At 40.4% G+C, this 22733-nt stretch overlaps 1 protein-coding gene across 2 annotated transcripts in view; it reads left to right on the top strand.

The window, feature by feature from the left end:
• Positions 1 to 22733, top strand: part of LOC127377764 (kazrin-like) — a 163111-nt gene that overhangs the window by 111280 nt on the left and 29098 nt on the right. For both annotated transcript variants that reach the window (XM_051425942.1, XM_051425943.1), the window contains exon 4: positions 6694 to 6801. In XM_051425942.1, the coding sequence (XP_051281902.1) occupies positions 6694 to 6801 (108 nt within the window). The remainder of the gene's footprint in view (positions 1 to 6693; positions 6802 to 22733) is intronic.

Below are 22733 nucleotides of genomic sequence, written 5' to 3' on the forward strand. Positions count from 1 at the left end.
AATAGCCCGCCTAGTACATACAGCAGCCGTTCATTTCAATATGAATTGACAACGAGTCGTCTTGAGATCAGGGATGGTTAGTGTGGGCGGCTAAACGTTAACCGCTAGCTCCGCACAATCACGCCCCTGGTCCATTAGTTCCATTTATCTGTTGGATATTTATAGGGCACCTTGAATTGGGGTCTTGAGGCAGGTGATGCAGGGGGGAAAAGGCCTGTCCTGGCTGGTGGTGATTAATGCATGAATACGCAAGCTTTATCACAAGTCCGGCAGCCTCGAGACCAGAGAATGTCAGTGCAATTAAAGGCGGGTGGCAGACGTAAGAAAAGAGAGGCAGTGCCTATCTGCAGATTGCAGACCGAGCCGGGGAACATGGGTGGATTGGTGAAGGTTCCAGCAACAGCGCCTATTCATTCCTTAATCACCTCCACTACTCATTAGGGCCTTCTTTTGTTCCAGCCGTCGTCTTTTCCTGCGCTGTGCCAGCAGATAAAATATGGCTGGCTGAGAAGAGAGAAGAGCTCGGGGAACCCCATTAAACAGTGACAGAGAAAGGATAGAAAATGAGGAAGGAAAAGAGAGAGGTGACGTTGGGAGTGGTGGAGTCAGTCAGCTAAGAAAGAATAGAGGACTCAGGGGAGAGGGGTGGTGACAGGAATGTGAGAGACACGGGGAGAGAGAACTGTCCAACCATGAAGGCTAGTAATTCATCTCGATCTTCCCTTTAGGACCATTAGAACATTACAATATGGGAAGTTTTATACTTTAGCCATACAGGAGTTCAGCTCATTACAGCTGTGACTACTTGAATTAGGTCTCCAGTAATCTCCACAAACTTGTGAACTTGAGCTGTGAAAGCAGAGTACTGCATTCTGCTCCAGTAACTGAGTGTACATTGGTGGTTTTATTGAATCATTCCATACCTTAAAAGAGCACAGGAGTCCTCTGCTTGCTATGTATAAGTACCAAGGTCTTCCACAAGATGAGGTCTGTTATCATTATGCCTGGTTAATGTCTTCCATTGAGAGTGGTTGGCACTGCCACAACCTTACAGCGAGAAAAAGAGAAGAGGAATGTTTTGCTAGTGTTTGTGCCAACAGCTGAGAACATTACACCTAACTGGCTTTGATATATAACGGCCAAACCAGTAATCATTGCAGTGTTCATGGGCCGATTATACAGTTCATTGTGCAGAGACAGACATGTAAATGCCTATGTAAATAAATGGTAATACTTCCCACCTCCGTACTCCATTAAAGTAAAATGAAAAATGTGCATTGGGAAACAGAAATATTAAATGAGACCTATTTTCAGTGGCACGCACAGTAACAACATTCAAACTAAGGTGTCAAACTAGTGTTTTTTGACCAACTACTATATATTTGGTTCCCTATGAGTAAATGTATGAGTTCTTAAAAAAAAAAAAAAAAAGCACAATCGTTTGAACTAAATCTTCCTCCAGACTCAGTGAGGCAAAGGAGGCTTGGCTGCCTTTATTCTGAGGGAATAGTTTATTTTGGGAGATGCATCCCTCTCTGACAAGGATTTTGTGTTTCATCCCCACTGAGAAGAGGAACAACAGGGGGCTCTTGTTGACAAAGGCTGAGTCCTCCATTCAAGTTTTACTGCACCATTGGAAAGGTTAGAATCAGACTCCCATAGGAATCAATAGTCAGGTAGAGTCACTGAAGATGCACATCTGTTGTCTCTCTCATTCTGAAGAAGAACAGTTTTCATGGTCAGACAAAAAGTGTGTTAACCAGGGGGAAAAGGATTTAGTTGCATCTAGTGTTGCAGTTACAGATTGCTCCATTGTTTCACCCTCCCCTTGCAAGTGTGGCAATGAAATGCATAAAAAACACAGCACTAGGTTTGTCCCTTATTGGCTACTTTAAAAACAAGATGGCGGACTTTGTAGACGAGGACCTGCTCCCTCTGTTGTTAAAAACGGCTCACTCTAAGGTTACAAAACCACATCGATTCCTATTTTCATTATACACGAATGAAAACATACCTATGAATATGATATTCAATTTCTACCATTATATTGTCCTAAATGTAACAGACTTGACCTGTCCAACCAACGCCTCAAAACCAAAAAAGATTCAGTTTACAATGATATAAAAGAAGAATGCAGCAAATCCTTCCATTTAAGGCTGGAACAAGCAAATTAAAAACTGTAGTGTTTTTGTTGAGTATTTCATTACTAATTTAAAGATGACACAGACCTAACAACACCAATGAATGCAGTTAGTGTACTGTGTGTGTGTGTGTGTGTGTGTGTGTGTGTGTGTGTGTGTGTGTGTGTGTGTGTGTGTGTGTGTGTGTGTGTGTGTGTGTGTGTGTGTGTATGTGTGTTTGTCAGAATGCATCTGCACTTTGCATCTGTTTTACCTTTTGCCTTTGGACTTTGGCCTTACAATAAACATTTATCTTATATATGCATATACTGTAAGGAGGTATTCATAGTCAAGCATGGAGTCTTAGGAGTTACATTAATACTAGAAATATAGCCTGAACAACACTGGATTTTTGAAGCAGATACTGATATATGGTAGTTAAATAAATTTGATAACAGTGTAGCAGAAGATAGTGTCTTTCTTTCCCATTAGATCCCTTAGATTTTTTTTTTACAAGATTGAGATAAAAATAAATACTAAGCAAATATTACAGTTATCAGACTATGTCCCGGAAACATTTTCTAAATGACTTTATTTTTGTGCTGCAATTTCTTTTTCTTTCTAAGTCCTTATCAGCGGACATACAGACATTACGAAATATTAGCAATGAGCTAATATCGCCTGATATAGCAGTCTAATTCTAACCAAAACTGCACACATCATCTCTGTACCTGCAGGCTTAAGACTAAATAGTAAGTACATTTCCCATAAGTGGTATTCACGCTGGGAAGGAACGGTTTTAAGTATGAAAGTTGTTCTTTCAATGCAAGTAGACCCTGTTTGGGAAGGACACAGTGATTTGGATAATTACATCATTACAAAGCCACATGAGGTACCAGTTGTTTTAGTCTCTGGGCCAAATCGTTATTTATTTCATCACAGCAGAATTACCTTTTCCCTCAGTTGTGTGCTCGGCTGGTTAAACCGCTTATTATTGATAAAGGGAATCGAGGAAGTTTGATGGTGAGGAAAATGAAGCCAAACCATAAAGTGTGATAAATTCTCAGCAGCGTTAAAAAAAACCAACCCAAAACGCTGCAGTGCAGTTCATTACTTTCAAAGCATATCTTGAAAGAGTTTTTACCATCCATGCCTTCACTGCTATTGTGTGTACATAAACCGTTTTGCAGAAATAATAGCAAATAGAACTTTAATGTTAAGAAGCAGTAAGGACAGAGCTGATAAAAGCGATGTGAACATCAAATTATTTCCCACAGGCCTGTGTTTCTCTTTGTAGCTTAAAAGAGGAGCTTCAGACAGCTGAAATTATTTACTGGAACAGTTCTCAGGAATTTCAATTAAATGAGAAAAAGATGGACGATCTTCCAATACCAACCTGGAGAATTTCCAAACTGCTCTCTTTTTTTTTTAATTACAATGTATAATGTAAGAGTCGTTTACTTCTGTACACCTACATATATTCTCTAAGTTTATGCCAGACTGAAAAAGAAAACTGCAGCAGGCATCCACACTCACAGTGAGATGCTAGGCGAGCTTGTGTCTCTGTCAGATAATATTCCCACTGGCATGTTAGGAAATGAGGAAAGAACAGAGTGAAGATGGAAGCAGAGAGAGGAAATTGTACTCTTATCTCAAATCCTTAATAGATCACCCCAAATGTGATTTATATGACAAGCATAAGTAAAGGTTTGTAGAAAGCTTCACTCTCATTCAGGTGCGGCAGAGCAGGTAGAAAGTGCAGGGAGCCAGAGCAACAAAAGAGATTATGTTTTTGATTATTTCTACAACTCTTCTATACTATCGGCCCCTGATATCTCACCCGGTCTTTGTCTCCCACCCACTGTGTGTGTATCTGCTCTGTGCGTCACTGTCTGTAGTGTTTCTTTAACTTAAGTGAGCTGAGATTAAGACTATAAGATCAATATGAGGCACTTGGACCTTATGAGACCCAAATATTCAGTGTGTTGAAAAGGACATTGATTCAGAGGCATGGACAGTGACCCAGTAAACATTACAATTACCTGCTTGATAACTCAGTGTAGCTTAAAGAAGGCCATTTTCATTGCGATGCTCTTGCACATACACACATCGCTGCACACATCACTACATGGTCTGAAAGCTGGAGCAATAAGAAGAACAGCAGCCTGACTGTTCTCTCTCCTTACCTCTCACATCCAATTGCTCTACCGGGGAACACAAGTCATCAAAAAGGAAAAATTGTTTAACAGTCTATATCTCAAAGTAGGATTCCAGCGTAGAAAAACATCCCTTCATAATTGTGACACAGTAAATGTTCCCTATGTGCCTAAACCATGATTTGGATTGTTTTTGTGTTCTGTGCAATAATGGGAAATCTCTCACATAATAGTCGGATGCAAAATAGTTTTTTTTGTTGATTAGCCAATGTAATCAAATTGGGCAATATGTTACTCACAAAAAAGGTATTGTTTCAATTGCAATATCACATTTAGGTCATATTAATAGTGAGAAAATGTGTGTGCAATTTCATTTATCTTAGGTTTAATAGGCTATTTTCACTTCTATTTCTGATGCAACAGTGTGGCAGTAAGCAGTTTGTAAGAAACGTAAAAAGGTGAAAGTCACAATTTATGAAAATGCCAAAGTTGAACTTTAATTTAAAAATACTGCATGAGTTAAGTAATACATCAAACCAAGTTCTCTGCTGTCATTTTCAACATTTTTCACCTAATATTTTAGTTTCAGCCTAACTTCATTGCTTATACAGTAAACAAAATGTCAAGTCCAATCTAGCATATTCTTCCTGCTCTCCTTCATTGCAGATTTTTCTCTCCATTCCCATTAAGCAACCATCATAGTTTACTTGTTCCTTTTCATTTATTCCACCATACTCTTCCCTCTTTTCTCTTGGTAAGTTTCTAAATGTTGGTGAGAGCTTGTCAAGGGCACGATGCAGGGAAGATAAAACATTTTCATGAGGCTACTGGGCAGCATACCAGATAAGTGTGCGCTATGAATTTTTACATTATTCAAAAAAGTGACAACTGTGTTCCCGGTGCCAAAGGCTGCACCGTGGGCAAGTTTGAAAACTCATACATTTGCAAGGTGTTGTGTGGCAAAGTGTTATGCGTAGTTTTAAAAACAGCCCTCATGTGCTCTTAACAATCACCTCAGGTGGGGACAGGCAGCCAGGATGTTATTCGTAGCCATACAACGTCCATCTCGACCAGCGTGAAGACTAATCTTGCCATAATGACAGCAGACACCTCGAGCTCTTCACCCAGGCACATCTGTGCTCAATTAGAGCAAATAATTCAACCAGTAACAACATCTTAGTGGGTGGGTGGCGGAGTGATGGCAGAAAGAACAGGAGGAGGAGGAGGAGGAGGAGGAGGAGGCCAGAGAAGAGCAGAGGTTGAAGAGTGATGTGGAAGGGATGTAGTCTGCTAGAATCTGAACTTAACTGTGTGTGTGTGTGTGTGTGTGTGTGTGTGTGTGTGTGTGTGTGTGTGTGTCTGTGTGTCTGTGTGTCTGTGTGTCTGTGTGTGTCTGTGTGTCTGTGTGTGTGTGTGTGTGAGCAAAGCAGAATCTTAAATCCTTTCATAATTTTTTCCAACCAAAGACAACTTTTCTTCAAAGATTGGGTCTTGTAGGACTTGGATTGACCTTTTGCGCATTTTACTTTGGAATAAAGCTCTCCATGCGTCTGTCGGCTCGACCGGGAGAGCGGTAGACGTGGACTGCACATGTTGAAGTGACAAAGTCATTTTAGTAAACACTTTTATGTGTGCTGACCTGGAGCAATGCATTCAATATGCATTCACTGCGTGCCACTGGTGAGGCTGGCCAAAACTATATTAGAAACCACTGAACCCCACCAGAAATCAAATCACACTGTGGTCATAAAAATGCTAATATTTATATGCAGCAGTCTCAAAGTAACAACTTTGTTTGTGTGCCTGTTTAAGCTTGTATGGTTTTGCTACAGCAGTGTGTTCTCCCCAGAGACAGTAGCTGTGTTGATGAATGGTTAGCTACTGTGGAGTTAGTACAGTGTAAGGAGTGAGGAGTAAAAGTTCATTATGGGTGTATTGAGAGGGATGGTGTGGTTTGCCGCATTAATCATTTTGTTTCCCAAATGTCCCTGTGCATTCTGTGCATGGAGGAAAACTTACTCTGACGAGGACTTTAATATATCATTCATTCATGCAGTTTGGGTGTATACAGGCTTTTTATCTCGTTATCATTTTGCTTTTGCTGTCTCCACATTAGTTTTTAAATGTAAGAAAAAAAAATTGTAAGTCTATTCTACAGGCTTCAACACACACACAGAAACACATTAAGCTAATTATAAACAGTGAGAGATATATTCAAAAATGTCACAGGTCAATTCTCTTGTATTTATTTTAGATTATTTATTATTTTCACATGATCTTGTTACACATGTTTGACCTCAAATCTTATTTCCAAGAATGCAGATGAATCCCGCTATCTGTCTATCTTTGTTTTCTTTCTGAATCCCTTCATTTGTCGTCAGTAAGTTAACCTTGTTCATGATTTGCTTTTCTCCTAGATCCCTCTTCCCAGCCAAGGCAGAAGCCTCCGGCCACTGACCTCTGCTACAAGACTGAAATCAGCAGTCTAATGGACTTCAACTCTCCGGATGCTTCCCTGGACAAAGGTAAGACCTTATCAGTTCTGTTCAACCAGAGCTGGTTGTCTTAAAAGTCGTTTTTCTTCCTGCTGTACCACCATGGGAGGATGTTGTAGCAAGGCGGGGCATACAAATGCATCCAAGAATTAACATCAGCAGTGGTGAGAAAATAGATAAATATAAATATGCACTTGCACTTGCAAATACATTTTGCCCTGAGGAAATCTTCAAGAGCTTATGTTTGAGACAAAGTGCCTTTACCAAGGATAAAAGAAAGCAATCGTAGCTAATATTAGTACATCTGCAGTCATCACTTCCTCTCCCTTCTCAGTATTTGCTGCTTGCACCTGTCGTTGGAGCAATAGGCATCCATTACACATTATTCTAGCTAACAGCGGCTAATGAACCCAGCAAGTCCTTTGAAAAACAACACAGGCAGCTTTTCAAATAATCACTATAACAAATGCTGCTTCTTAATGTACTCTGTGTGCACATTATTATTGAGTCAGGAACAGAACAAATAATTGACCACTGCTTGTTATGTTGTGCAGTTTGTATTCTTGCAGTTTGGCTTCTGGTTGCATGCTTTGGTGGACCAGCAGGGCAGAAATTATAACTCTCACTGCAGTGTGCACAGTAATTATACAGGGAGTAAATAATAGTCCTGGCTGAAAAGTATAAATACATAAATTGTATCTGTGAAAACAATGTAACAACTCAGTATGGTGTCAGTAAATGCAAGTTTGATATAATCTGTGTTTAAAAAGTTTGAAATTTTACTAAACTTTATTTACATTTTATTCAATTCTTGTTGAAGGGAAGTAAGAATATATACACAAAATAATGCTGTTAAAAATAGGGGTAATTTAAAGTTCAGTTTTAATCTTTCATAACTCAAGATTTGTTTGAATGATCAATTTACTCCCACATTTTTTCATAGTTTCTTCCTGACTCTACTACAACCAACTTATAATTGTACCTAAGGTACATTTAAACCTCTTGCCCCAGCTGTTTACACTAACAAACTGATGCAAATTCATAAAATATTTCAATTCAGTGAGCTGAGTCAGTAGTTGCTTGTATATATTTCATGGCATTCGTAGGATAATCTGAATTGTTATTGCTTTTGCATTTAATACATTCATACCTTCCAGTCCTTATATTAGTTATATGGACCGATGCTACAATATGGCTCCAGTGGTCAACAGTGAATATTATCATGCTTCATAGTCATCTGCTGTTAGTGTTCAGTCTCCTGCGTCACCATGAATCATCCCGAAAAGTCTTTATTTATTTCCAGACTCTTGTTCAAGTGGGTGGTCAAACGTGTCTCACGTCAGCATCACCAGCTCTCCAGACAAACACAGTTACAGCAGTTTATCTGTAGTCTGTTTCCGTGTTCCAGCCCTTTCATGACAAAAGCTTCTTTCAAGGAGCTGGAGTCTTGTAGAGAGGAAAAGTAGCTAACCATGGCACCAGTACAAACGCATCTTTTGGATTGTGGATGCTGTAAGGCTGCCAACTCCAGTATGGATCTCTAGTGTCACCCAGAGAGCCCCAAGGGCTCCTTTTTTTCCTCATTAGAGTGTCCTGCTTAGGGGTCTGTTTGGCTGCCAATTCGCTCTTCTCTCCTATTAGCGTCTGTCGATGTTGTGATGATACTTAGAGTGTTCACAAGTCATTGTTTGACAAAAAAAAAAAAAAAAAAGAGAACACTGCTGGCTTTTTGGTTAGTGTGGTGTGCAAGCTTGTTACCATATGTGGTCCTGATCTGCAGTGATCGAATATAACTAAATACATTTACTCAAGTACTGTATGTATACAGTTTTGAGGTACTTGTACTTGAGTATTTTCATTTTTCTGATCATTTATACACTACATTTGAGAATTAACTATTTTACTCTTTACTCCACTACATTTATCTTTTACCTTTTTAAGGTCCAGTTTGCAACATTTTGAAGGATCTCTTGACAGAAATGGAATATGATGTGTATAACTATGTTTTCATTAGTGTTTAATCAATGATAGTAAGAATCATTATGTTTTTGTTACCTTCAAATTAGTCTTTTATATCTACAGCCTTTTAGGCTGCCATGTTGGACTGCCATGTTTCTACAGTCGCCCAGAATGGAAAAACCCACTGGCTTTAGATAGTTTCTCCTTTGCACTTGGAAGGGGAGGGTGAACCAAGGGATCTGCAATCAGCAACTACACAGCTAGATCTAGTAAGCTTTTCAATGCTGGACTCATAATGGAGTACTACTTTTACTTCTCAGCACCTTTAATCAATAGTTGATAGTAATAGAGAGAGAGAGGGGATGACACGCAGCAAAGGTCCACAGGTTGGAGTTGAACCCATGGCCGCAGCAGCAAGGACCTCTACCTGGCGAGCTACCAGGGCGCACTGCATGCTGAAAGATTTGATTACAATTGTGTACATTTGTTCTTTGAGAGTTATTTGGAACTGAACAGAGCAGATCATCTACCTGATATTAGTTATATGGACCGATCCATGCACATTTTTAAGTTAAGTACGTTTGTATGAGCACATGTGACACTCTCTCTTTCAGCACGAACCAGCTGGTGCATTAGGTCTTCGGTCATTTCCTGGGTGTTGTAAATGTGCAGACTCAGGAAAAACACAATCACACACACACACACACACACCAACAACCCCTGCAGTGGCCAAGGCCATGTATATCACCACAAGTTTCATCAGAATGGGAACAGGGAACTGAGGGGCTGTGTTATCAGCAAATTCATCTCAGGTCCGCAGTAAGAGAGAGACAGAGAGACAGGGAAGGAGAGGGGAAACAAACGTAAGCAGTGAGCACTGTATCATTATGGAGACAGGTGCTGCTTCTGCACATTAACTGGCAATGATGTCACTAGCTGGGTGAAGCTCGGCTTGTGGGCTTGTTTAAATAGGAAGGTCGGTACAAAGAGGTCAAACAGGGCGTCCAGAAAAAAATAGGCTTAGGAGGCAAGGAGAGACAGAGAGGGAGAGGCAAAAATAGTTGGAAAAAACAGCGAAAAGCACTGTGAGGAGGAGGACAAGGTGAAAGATTGCATAAGGACATCGTGTCACTTGTGAATGTATTCTGATTAACGAGAGAATATCATACAGCGAAGGGGGAGTAGAGAGAGACAGAAATGAACAAGAGAACAATAAAGAAAGGGAGAATGTGAGGGTGTATGTGTGGGTGTAGGTGCATGTGTGGAGTGGTCTCTGCTGAGAACTGCCATTTTTCTCATGCGCTGACACTTTCCAAAATACCTGCCCCCACTGAAAGCCCTCTTATAGCCATTGGGAGAGTGGCACTTAAATCTCCTCCAGCAACAATATCTCAGGCCTCTCTCTTGTAATTTACACACATTCAAAATATCTATTCAGAAATGTTCAGACACAATGATTAGACTTGGCTTTTTTAATTTGACTCATCATGTAATTATGCTATAATGGAGTGACTGGAAATATTGTTTGTATTTATCTTCAAAATCAGATTTGGTAGTGGTCATGATCAAAATCCTGCAGAGTGTGGACATAACCAGTCAGACTGCTCACACAACCACAGAGAGAAGGTAATATAGACTTGAGATTGCAGGGGACATAATCATCATTGACATGTAATGGGCGTTTCACACTGTGGCACCACAGACGAAATCTCAGAAATTGTGATGCAATGTTCATGGATAAAGCGGTTTTCTGTGTGCTTCTGTGCCTCTGGCCTTTCCATTAAAGGCTACTGAGAGGTTGAAACTGACAAAGGGAGCAGAGCAGCAGTCTGATTATCTGCTGTCACTTTCTAACTGCTTCATTAAAGAGGGCTGCCAACAAGTATAGGTCATAAAGTCAAAAAGTAAAATTTCAAGGGGCCTAGATTAAAAGGACTTAATTTGAGAAGTCATCAAAGTAAGCATTATTTGCTCTCGCTGTTTTCTACTTCCCTCTTCCCATTTAACTTTGCCATATATTGCATTTTGATCTAAGTTTAGATCTGGAGCAGTGCAGTTGAGTCAATCAATCAATTTTTTATATGCTCTGGCAACTATATACTAGATACTAGGTCTAAAAATATTCCTGAGCACACATAAGTCTAGCACACACTTTTGTGTTTTTCTTAATTTTATTAGAGTGACGGTTGCTAAGCAGTGTGCCCGCTGCAAGGCTGAATGTGTGTGATGCGCACTATCAATGCATCCAAAATTGCCAGGTCTCAGACTGTCTGAAATGTTTGTTGTAAGCACATCACTTTCTCTTTAGCAAATGGACCAGAAACAGCAAATGTGCATTCAGTGACCTTCATCTGATTGCTCAACGAGCCTTCAGTCTGCTGGTAATAGTATCACCAAGTCACACCAAATGTATTTTGACATATATTTGTGTACTTTCTTAAGATATATTTAATACCTTTCTTTTTTTGTGTGTGTTATTTTAAACATTTCCCATCAAAACCAGAAATGTAAACTGATTGATCTGTATCACCCAGTGTAACCCCAAGAACTTACTGTTAGCCAGCAGTGGTTAGGGAAGCTGTTAGGAGGTTTTTCAAGGCTTGGTTCCATGCCAGCTCCATCCTGGTTTGTGAAGTGTGGTCCAGCTTTTAGTCTTGCAGGGGTGCTGGAGGGACTTTGCTCACCCAGTATATGTGTTTTGAAGACTTGGAGAAGGCTTATTAAGCATGTCCCATTGGGTGTTTGTGGTTGTACTAGGACAATTAATCTGACAAATTCTGTCCTTGTATACCTGGAGTGAGAGCTGTGTCTGTGGGCGTTTGGGCTCTGCCAAAGTTTGCATTTCTGCTTACTGCCAATGAAGTGTTTCTGTTGGCTTCACTGGACCATGCATTCCGGATCTGAGGCTACGGTGCGAAGACAGAGCATGAGATCAACAAGCGGATATGTGCAGCCTCTGCAGTGATGTGGGCATTGTGCTTGACTGTTTTGTTACAACTACAACCTGCACAATATGAGGAAAAGCTGTGATAGACAGTAACATTGTTCAATATTGCAATGACAATATGACTTGCAATAAATAAAGAGATATTGAAGTGTGTATATTAGCTATACAGTTCCTGTGTCTGCCTAGTTGTCTTTAAATTCCTAACTGTATAACAATTGAATACTTTAAATATAACTAAATTGTGTTTCTAGCAGCAACAGTAATGTTTACAACAACTATGTCAACTCAGTAATATCTTACTGGAAAGAGATGGCTTTTGTTTTAGCTTATAACAATTCTCTGTCGGCCAAGGTAGTGCACTGTGCTGTAAAATATAGGTGGTTGAGAGTCTGCGGACAGAGCCAAATAGAATATTGTTTTTCTACAGTTTACACGTTTATGCTTATTGAACAATGTATGTATTGATAAAGTATTTTTACTCACAAACGTTTTATTGCACTTACTTCTAATAATGAGCATAGCTGTCCTCAACTCTAGCGGGACTGCAGCGTGACAATAAATGTTACGGTCTTCAGCCCCGAGGCCCGTTTAACATCAAGTTTCGGTACCCATCCCTAAATGAAACTATTTTTCTTGCTCATCGCAGTCTTTTGCTATGTGTTTATCGCATATGCTCATATGCGATGACAGTGAAAATACGATTTACCCATCAGCACTAGTTACAACCCTCAGCTATGATCATGTAAGCAGGAATACACTTGCTTTGCAGGGTGTCTGGACTCACCCTGAGGAGATTAGACATCCAGAATAGACGTGGTGCTTCTTCACTGCTGTTCCTTTTAATCAATGCACAACATAACTACTAAAATACATGTTTTGCAGTATAGTACTTAACACGTGTCTATAGTCACTTTATACAGTATATTGTGTTTAGTGCGTGTTTTTGTTTAGCAGTTTTAATAAAACATTCTACATTTTTCACTTAACACCTACACCTCATTGGGTTTTGGATTTACACCCCTGTGCAGCACTGCACCAAGGTGCCACTAGAGGTGTATTTTCTATTTCTGAATTCCACCTTGGAGTCTTGACATGAGGCTGACCGCCAACTGGTCCAACCGGTCACTGGTTGTAATACCTTCTGCTTGCCCTTCAAATGGCTGTTAAAAAGGCCCATGGGCAGCTAATCTGAGCAGGCGTCTGGCAGTAGTGAATTGGCAGTGGAGTTGATGGCGGAGAGGGACGGTGGCTGTCGGAGCTGGCAGATCTGGAAGAGAGCTGAGTGGCACCTGTTGGCTGGCAGTTCCTTTTCGCTGATTACGAAACATGAAGGTTTGAAGGTGGGAGATTGAAGGAGCCGGTCAGGTTGAGTACATAGAATGAGAAATCCAGACGAGTAAGCAATAGATGATATAAAGTGCAGCAACTTTTTAGACTCACGGTAGATCAACAATATAAGGTTGCACACCATTAGGTCCCGTTTCAAACAAAAGACTTCAAGTTGACATTTTGACGTTGATCCACCCTCCACACATATTTGCCTGAGGTAAAAGAGTAAAAAGGTGGGGGTTATGAAGGAGGTTATGGGAGAGGAAATGACATCCTCTTGTAGGTCACAACAAACCTGGGACCTCAACATTCCTAGTTAAACCCCTGCAGTTTTCTGCGGTTGACCCATTTAGGTAAAGTATGCACTGACATGTCATTTTTACTTATTATACTCTAACATTGTGTTCACATTGACAGCATTGTGACAAAAAGTATCTCATTATGTACACTGGCCCTGTCAATTTTTAAAAAAGTGTTCTTTAAAATATGATGTGAACACCATTTGTGTTGTAATGGATAAAGTTGTATCTCACTTGGATGTCTAATAATACTACCTATCTATAAAAACCTATCTATCTAGACCTATCTATCTAACTATCTTTCATATTTCCTGAGTATATTTACAGTATACTTTATATATTGATTACAGTGTATGTTTATAACCTCAAATAAATGTAGTGCAGTAAGTAGTACAATATCATCCCTCTGAAATGTAGTTTATTAGAAGTATAAAGTAGCATAACATGGAAATAATCAAGTAAAGTACAAGTACCTGACATCTGTACTTAAGTACAGTGCAATAATTGAGTAACTATACTTAGTTTCCACCACTGATCTTCTTGCTGGTACCTATAGCAACACACCACACCACTTGTCTGTTTTTAATGCAGGGCTCTTTTTGTTCTGAAGGGCCTGATAGACGTAATATGAACAACCATTTGTATGTCTATGTGTATGTATGTTGAAATGTAATTGAACACGGAATTATATACTGTAGAGCAGAAAAATGCTCTTGCCTTTGACAGCTGAAGGAAAACATCTACTTCAACTTCACTGATTGGCTTGTGGAGAAAATTACAGCAGATTTCTGCTGAATGTGATCCAGAAATGGGTTACCCTACACAATGTTTTATAATGACTTAGATTTCTATTACAACTACATGACCACAACATTTCCCTCCATTATTTTTTATAGTGTAGGTTGTAATAACTCCCTGTTCTGACCATTCTTTCATTCTACTCTTCACAGTTCACTGGCTGTTTTTTCTCTACACTAGGTTACACTTTGTGACTCGTGGGCTAATCTTTCGTATGAGGTTGTTTCAAGGTTTTGCAGTGCAAGCTGCAGTGTTGGGGAAAAAATCATGGGAATAGGAAAACGGGAAAGTGGGAATTTATGAGGAGAGGGTTTCCATTAACACGTGCATTGTGTGTTGTAACAAAGGGCAGTTAGGCGGTGCTGAAGACAGGCATTAAAAAGATGGACACCACTTTGTTTACAAGTCACAGAAAAGAGCTGCAGTGATAAAATGTTGACTGCACGCACACACACACACACACAAGTAAAATGAATTTCTAATCTTTCTCTCATTGTCTCAGTTTTACTCACATCTCTTTCTCACATAAACATTGAACGGTTGACGTCTTCTTGGCACTGTGAGGTGGTGCTGCTGTCCTTTGAGGTATTGTATATAAACTGACTGCAGAGAGAGAGAGAGCGAGAAAGAGAGATACTGGCTGCTTCCATTGATTTTCATTTAAGGGATAGTGCTCTCAGCTCATCCCCTCAAGGCATCACAAAACTTAAAAAATGTGTGTGCTTGTGCGGGATGCCGAAACATACAAAGTGAGCACCAGTAATGTCACCTGAACTGCTTTTTAGATGTAAATATTTTATTTTTTTTACAATATCACCATGCATTCCAAGCCATGCGTGTCACAGAAAGCTAATTTCCTGCTGTTCCCCAGTCCCTGTAGTGTGATTTGATGTTGTCTTAATGTAGTGTAAATAGCCAGCGCGTGCCAAGTACATTCTTTTAATTAGGAAACCCAACAGGCCTGCTGATTAGCACTTTATCTTCATAAGTGTCTGGGCCTGAGCTGCAGCTGGACCACTTCCTAGTTACCTTACACTCAGGCTAGCATGTCCCAGCAGGTCTGGAGCCAGAATATCGTAATTAATATGTTGTAGTCTGCCATCTAGCAAGGATTGTTTAGTTAATGTGGTCTGTGTACATTTCTTGTAAGTTACTGTTTTTGTATTTTCATGGTTGGAAGCTTAGTAGCCCAGAATGATAATATTGGCGGTATCCTACTAGCATGACCTCATTTTAGATGGTAAAAGCCCTTTGTCATAAAATTCCCTTCTTCCAGGTCATCAAGCATTTAGGGAACTGCCCTGAAATCATTTCTCATACACCCCAGCAGACAATTTTACCAGCACGATTCTTTAAATAACTTTACAACCCACAGCTTCACATGATAAATGACACGATTATATATTTTCTCAGATTCTCTCCCTGAGTTTCTTTTTTCCGGAATGGGGAAATTGCTGAGTCATCTCTCATCCTTGGATTTCTAATCTTAAACCATTCGGTACTGGGCGGAGGCACACGATGTTCTTTATAGCCAATATAACTGCTGCAGCCTCCCTCTTCACTGGCATTAAAAGGCATTTGTTACCATTTCATGAAATGGCCTTGTGACTGTCAGAGGAAAATAAAGTCCAACAAAAATCAATGACTGGATTCCAATTGTGTGCAAAGTGGCTCAGCAGCTCTCTCCGTGTTATCTGCTGAGCAGCCTTTGAGGGTTATCATGAAGTGAAATCATCATATACTCACATGCTCACAACACAAAGCCTCACGCATCTGGCCTCACAAACATGTAACTAGAAGTATATTGTGCCTACACCTTCAGCTTTTAATCTGCTGCGTATCAGTTGAGCAGAGGAGGGGGCAACTGAGATGCAAGCCTCCACGGGCTCCAAACCCCCCCTTGAGTTGGCAGTATTCAATTTCTTCACTTTGTCCATTATGCATGTACACAATAGACAACAAGAGATTATTTTCTTTAGCTGCTTTATTGTCTCGGAGAGAGCGATGATACATTGAATGATTATCAAATGTCACACACTGCAGAGAACCTTGTTAGGGTTTCTGGCTGTGGTTGAATTTGAAACAATAGCAACAGACATCACAGACACTTTTGTGATGTTGGTTCATTGTACTGAAATGTACATGTGGTCTTTTGATATCAATATTAGCTAGATATAAAACAATAAAAACAATTTGAATGAATCCATAGTTTTGTGATTTATCATTGTTGAGCCTAGAACATGCTTTTCTCATCACTGGGTATTATGGAGGCTCCAATGAGCATTGTAATTAAGCATAGGTCAGTAGTTAATTATTGCTGATTAATTAATAGATACATTGAAACAAGTTTCAGAGTTTAATTAAATTTACATTTCACGCCCTGCATTATTTGGAATGCCACATGGAAGCAGGTTCTAAGAGAATATTTGTAGAAGCTTGAGTCTAAGGTGGCCGTGTTGATTAATGGAGTTTGAGAGAATCTGGACTCAGCACAGGCCACCAGGAGGACCACTGAAAGCTCCTGTTACTACAGTAAAGTGTGTGCAGCAGCACACTGGCCGTGTGGCCCACATATTAGATGTAAATATAGAAGAAGTGCGAGATGGGAAAAGTTGCATAAAAAAATAAGTTGCAAAAATAATGTATTGTCCCATTTGAATGTGACTTAATCACCTGGTAAAATGGGAATTACTTATGATAATGCTCACTGATAATATTCAGGTTGGCACACAAAGGCTCCACAGAGAACGCTGCTTTATTCTAAACTGTTAAGAGGAAGAAAGGGAAATAACTTCAAGATACAATTCAATCAGTCTGCTGTTCTGCCTTTTTTATGACTAAGTCTATGTGCACTTTAGTTGTAGGGATTACATTTATGCTCTGACTCATCATTCTGCTTATTTTAAGAGGTTTTATCTTTGTCCTTGCTGGCAGATGAATAAAGCCTCATTAATGCATGGGCTTATCACCTTTGTTTAAAATCCGAACTTCGTCAGTCTGACGACTCACACATCAACAATCCTTCATTCACCTGCTAGCCTTAAACTAACTGCAAAGGTGGCTGAATAAAACAAGCATACAGAGATTGTGTGAACAAATAGCGTGCACCTCTTTCTGCACTAACCGTGAAAGTATGTTTGCCTACCACGCCAACCAGAGATATTAAAAAGATGTAATTAAACTAAAATGTATAAGGCTTCAAAAGATAGCTTTTACAATAAAATGTAAACACATCCAGTTTATTACATTTTAAAAAGGAGCTCTATTTGAATTAATTAAAAGACGACAACATCCTGTGTGTATCCCATGGTTGTAGTTCTGAATCCATCCATTATTGTGATGCTTTGGCTCATACTCTATAACTCCCTCACTGTACGTGTAGTTTGTTCAACTTGAGGAGTGATGACCTTGAAAGAAAACCAAAAGAAAAAACCCCTCATCAATCTCAAAGCTTTTTAACAAGAACAAACATCACAGTGTTTTTATGTTGTGTATCCCACTGCACTGGTCATCTTAATGGCGCTTTAATGGTATTAGGTTACTGACACCCCCAGGCAAGTCAACAGCTGGCAGACCTGTTGCTGTGCTGCCTGTCGGTGTTAGACTACACACACATCGACGCTCACCTGCAGGCAAGCCCACACCTACACTGAGCTCCTCCCCTCTGTGGTTCATTTGTTGGTTTGTGTGTGTGCAGGTGTGTGTGTGTGTGTGTGTGTGTGTGTGTGTGTGTGTGTGTGTGTGTGTGTGTGTGTGTGTGTGTGTGTGTGTGTGTGTGTGTGTGTGTGTGTGTGTGTGTGTAGGTGTGTGTGTAGGTGTGTGTGTGTGTGTGTAGGTGTGTAGGTGTGTGTGTGTATTCTGGCGAATGTGGGAAAATACTAGTGACAGCACCGCTGAGCTCCTCCTCCTCCTTCTTACCTAGTAAACCATTTAAGTTGAGGGGGAGGGGCTGTATGTACTGTATCACTGAACTCATGCGAGTCACTTTGAACAGGTACACTTAGAGAGGGAAAGACACAGCGGCAGGTCCTGGATGCATTTCCTGGTGTTAACAGAGTCTGATTTTAATGGGAAAAAAATAAAAAAAAACATAGTGGTTTGAGTGAGGACCTCTTAAGAAAAGGGGATTTTTGGATTTTGTCTTTGTGTCTGTCCTGAAAGTCTCTAGGACACACCTGACAGATCCTGGAATCCTTTGAAAAACTCCCCTCGGAGGAGGGGATGAAGTCAGACGGGGAGCAAGGAAAGTCTGGTGAGTGAGTGGAAATGACAAGTGCAGCTGTCACTCTGTGCCTTATTAGACAATAGTTCGATGTGAGTTTCAGAGTTTCAAAGGTTTTACATTGAAAAGGAGAAGATGGGTTGTTCAGTGTCTTTCTGGAGGGAAGACAATGTATGTCTGCTTTTTAGCTTGAGGAGTTCACATGTCGGCAGCTGTCATGTCTGATAGTGAGTCACCCAGTCAGTCACCTGTTTAAGTGCTGAGCCGTTGGGAGACTTTAACCTGCACCAACCTTGGAATATTTGTTATTGTCTGATCATGGGGGCGGAGACTCTGCCATTAATTGATCATTTTGCAGTGGGTTGTCTTTAGAGTTATGTTTGAGCTGAGACTGTTTTACTGCACCTGCATATGGCTGTTAATATGGGGATCTGACCTTTGACCTGTAGAATAAAAAATGAAAAAATATGGCCATGACATGAGTTATTTCAGGACAGAGATGTCAACAGTGCAGTCTAGTATTTGTTCTGAGCAAGTTGTTGGGGAGATTTACTGCCAGTCACTGACTAGATCACTGTCAATGGATTTGTATGGTGAGGTTCGTCTCCAAACAACGGTGTTTTTATGGTCATGTAAAGAGGGTACTGTGTTCTGTTTGTACTGTAAACACTATGGTCTGGGGTTGTGGGCTGCGTTCTTTAGCCTGAGCGCACATTGTACATTCACACAGGAGTTTTTGCTACGTCAGCCAGGCTGGTTTCAGGCTATTTTAACTCAAAAGCAAGAGAGTCATACAATTACCACAGATGAGAAATGTTGAGAGAGAAAAATAGCCCAAACACAGAGGTAAAAGTTCACATAGAAAGACAGATAAACCTTGTGTTTTCTGCTGATTAGGTTTTGTAGAAATTCCACGTGCTAGCGACCCAGAAATGTGACGTAAAATTGGTCGAACTGAGTTATATGGTTTTCGAGCACGTCATATAAATCCTACAAGCTTCAGCTCAAGGTGTGGTTGTGACACAATTAGTGCTTTCAAAGCAAAACAAACACCCGGAGGCTATGGATGGCTGTCTTTGCCTAACCCTTACTATCACAGGTGTGGTTATGGATTTGTGAATTGTACTCACCTTTCCGTCTCACATTTCGGCGACAGCCTCTGTGATTATCACTGAGGTCATTCATTGTCAGGCTTTGCAAACTGAAATTGGACAACATTAGTTGCCATTATTGCTTGTACAGATAGCAGCAGATTATGTATAATCATATCTGCTGTTGATGATTTCCAAGCACAATACCGGAGAAATGATCTGGTTTTGGTCTTCTGTGTTGAATACACATCAAACCCTGAGTTCGTCAGCTCTGCCGGGCCTGCCAGTCAAGCAATGACACCCCAAATCATTTCAGATTACGCTGCTCCTTTATGTCTCACGGCTGTCACTCAGAGAGAAAACAGGTTTTCAGATGAGTGACATTAAGTCAGAGAAGGATTAAGCCTGTGGATTAACACCTTCTGTGAACCAGGCCATAAAGACAGGTGCCGTTGTCGGTTTCCACTGGACAGCCTTTTACCTTCTGACTGACCTGACACACACTCAGGATCAGCTGAGGGCATGGGGGTCTACCTGTATTTAAATGCACTCATGATGAACATATACGTCCATCTGTGCATGTGCGTGTGTCAATCAATGCATGTATGCATGTGTGTGCTTCCAGCAGGCTGAGTTGACAGCGTAATTGCGAGAGCAGCTGAGTTTGGTCCTAGCTGTGTAATTGCCTTCTTTCACTGACTGTGCTGCAGGTGAATGCAGCTAGCAGCTCCCTTAGGCTCTAGCCTGTTTCTTCCCGTTGTGGCAGAAGACAATTTGGAACGAGTTAAAGATAATCAGCTGCCTGTCAGAATCAAGTCAGGGATAATGGTAAAGCAACTGTAATAATCATGAGCCATGCAAAGTCAGATTTGCCACTACTTTCTGAAAGAAAGTGCTTTGTATTTCAGTGAAGATGGACTGATTGGAGCCTTTATTATGTTCCATCTATCTCTCTCTGTTTGGACCCTAACCCTAATCACATTTTCTCTAAAGAAAAATATTTGATTAATTTGGCTGCTTACTCGTCATCACTATCGCTAATCAAATTTATCCCGCCACTGACTGCCGTTTTCAGACACCGTCCATTCCTCCTCTGCTCATCAAATATACATGGATGGATAACAGAACTTGCTCTCTGTAAGTCAGTGAAAAGCTAACTCACATTTGCAGTGACAGACTTCTCAGTCTTGCGACTTTATTTACTGAAGCTGTCAGCAGACACCCTGCTCATTTTAAAAACTGGGAACAAATGTAACTCCACAACCATTAGCTACATATTTCAGTCCCAGAATCTTATCGGGTATCTCAGGAGGAAAGCAGGATTGTTTTGGCACCTCCATACCCTAATTTGTCAGCCAAATCATCACTGTCATCTTGTCTGGACTTTTCTAGGTGGCAGTATTTATTTTCGGTTGTTTTTAATGTTGGATTCCTTGTTGATTTTCACAGTGATAGGAGACCCCTCATACAGGTACACTAACTCTCTGTGTGTGGACTCATCCACTGGTTTGATGAAATATCCGTGCTGACACTATGTGTGCCCTTCCATTTGGCCCAGACTATAAATAAACGCACCGTTAGCCTTCGCCACCAAAGGTCATTTCTGAACTATATGTACACAAACTCACACACACACACACACACACACACACACACACACATACACACCTGCTCTGTCACACAAGCATTGACACACCTGTCTCACCTAATCTGTTCATCCAAATAATAAGATTGATCAGTTAAATTTGAATAAGTTTTCACTGATATCTTTCTTCAAAACAAAATAGTTTATTGTTCCTATTGCTTCAGAAATTGTTGCTTTGTTATCTACTTGACTCCCACTCATGCACAACAAGGCTATTATCTCAAAATAACTGTTTATTTGTTTGCAATATGCATCACAGTAACACTCTGGGAAAATGAGGTACACATAATAGCACAATGTTAACAACAACAGTAAAATGGAACCAGATGGAAAAGCCAGTGAATATAGATGTTGCAAAATGTGCTAAATGTTGATAGCTTGCGCATTCACATCCAGTAGATGCTATTTCATATCATGACTGAATGAATGATATGTTCTCATTCACATTATAACACCAGCACAGCTCATCAAGCAGAACCATGGCAGTAATTATTGCCCGGCTTCATGCAACCAATTAACATTCTCATCATGTTTGGTATGAGCTGCCCCGAATAAAACCGCAAACAGTAGCTTCTATCTGGAAGAAGCACCAAATTCATTAGTGCACAAACTCAGACAGTGATGTACAAATAAGTAGTTCCCACAAAATAAGCAAATATTATTTTAGCAATTACACTATCCTAGAATTGGCTTCCTAGCATTTTTTGCCACCTGAATGACTAGAAATACAAAATACTGGAGGATGATAACTACCATGGAGCTGATACAAAGATCTTGAGGGAGGATAGTTGCCAGCCTGCATGCACCTTCATTATCACCTCTGCAGAAGGGGTCCCATTTTGGCTCATTTGTAGTCTGTCTCCCCCAGTTTTATTTTAATGGATCCATCCATCCATCCATCCTTGTATCTACCAGCCATCTTATCTTCCGTCCAACTGCTCGTCCCTCATGACCTGAGCAGCACCTCTTCCAGTTTCATGGAAACTCTGCTGCTAATCTCCATGACAAAGAAATTGGAAAAGCTGCTCAGCGTATCTGTCCATCTGCAGCCTAAAAATGACAGTAATCTCACTGTTTGTGGTTTTTCACGTCATAGATAGGGACAACTTTAAAACAAACACATTGTTTTGATGGATTACTGTCAGTTCCGCACAAGTACAGACTGTGAAAATGCGAGAGACGCAGCTTTTGTAACTTTGGAAAAATGAAGATGGTTGTAAATCTCTCCTGCTCAGTCTTCCAAAGAAAAATTAGACTTGTGGGAGTAAAAAATTTAAATCTCTAGAGTTTTTTTTTCTTCTTTTTAGTTATAGAAATTGCATATGTAAGTGAGCTCTGTTTGGATGTTTGTGTCTTTTTGAGAACAACAATGCAAGTTGTGGCGAGTGTGGCTGATACTATCCACAGACATTCGGGAGGGTTTTAAGCCAACGGACACAGATCGTGGAGGAATGCGGCTGAGATTACTGCATATCTTTCTCTTTGATCAGTTTTTTGCTCACTGCCGAGCTCTGTTCCAACCCCACTCTCGCACAAGTTCAGCCCCCATTACTCCAAGGACCTGAAGCATGAAATAGGCTTGCCAGCATGTGGATGTCAGATTCTGTGATGTTAAAGCATGGACTACTTGATCGACACTGGCTGACTAGAAGCGAGGGAGTCATGCAGTGAG

This window comes from Dicentrarchus labrax, unplaced genomic scaffold, assembly GCF_905237075.1.
Source record: "Dicentrarchus labrax unplaced genomic scaffold, dlabrax2021, whole genome shotgun sequence".
Classification (NCBI taxonomy): domain Eukaryota; kingdom Metazoa; phylum Chordata; class Actinopteri; family Moronidae; genus Dicentrarchus; species Dicentrarchus labrax.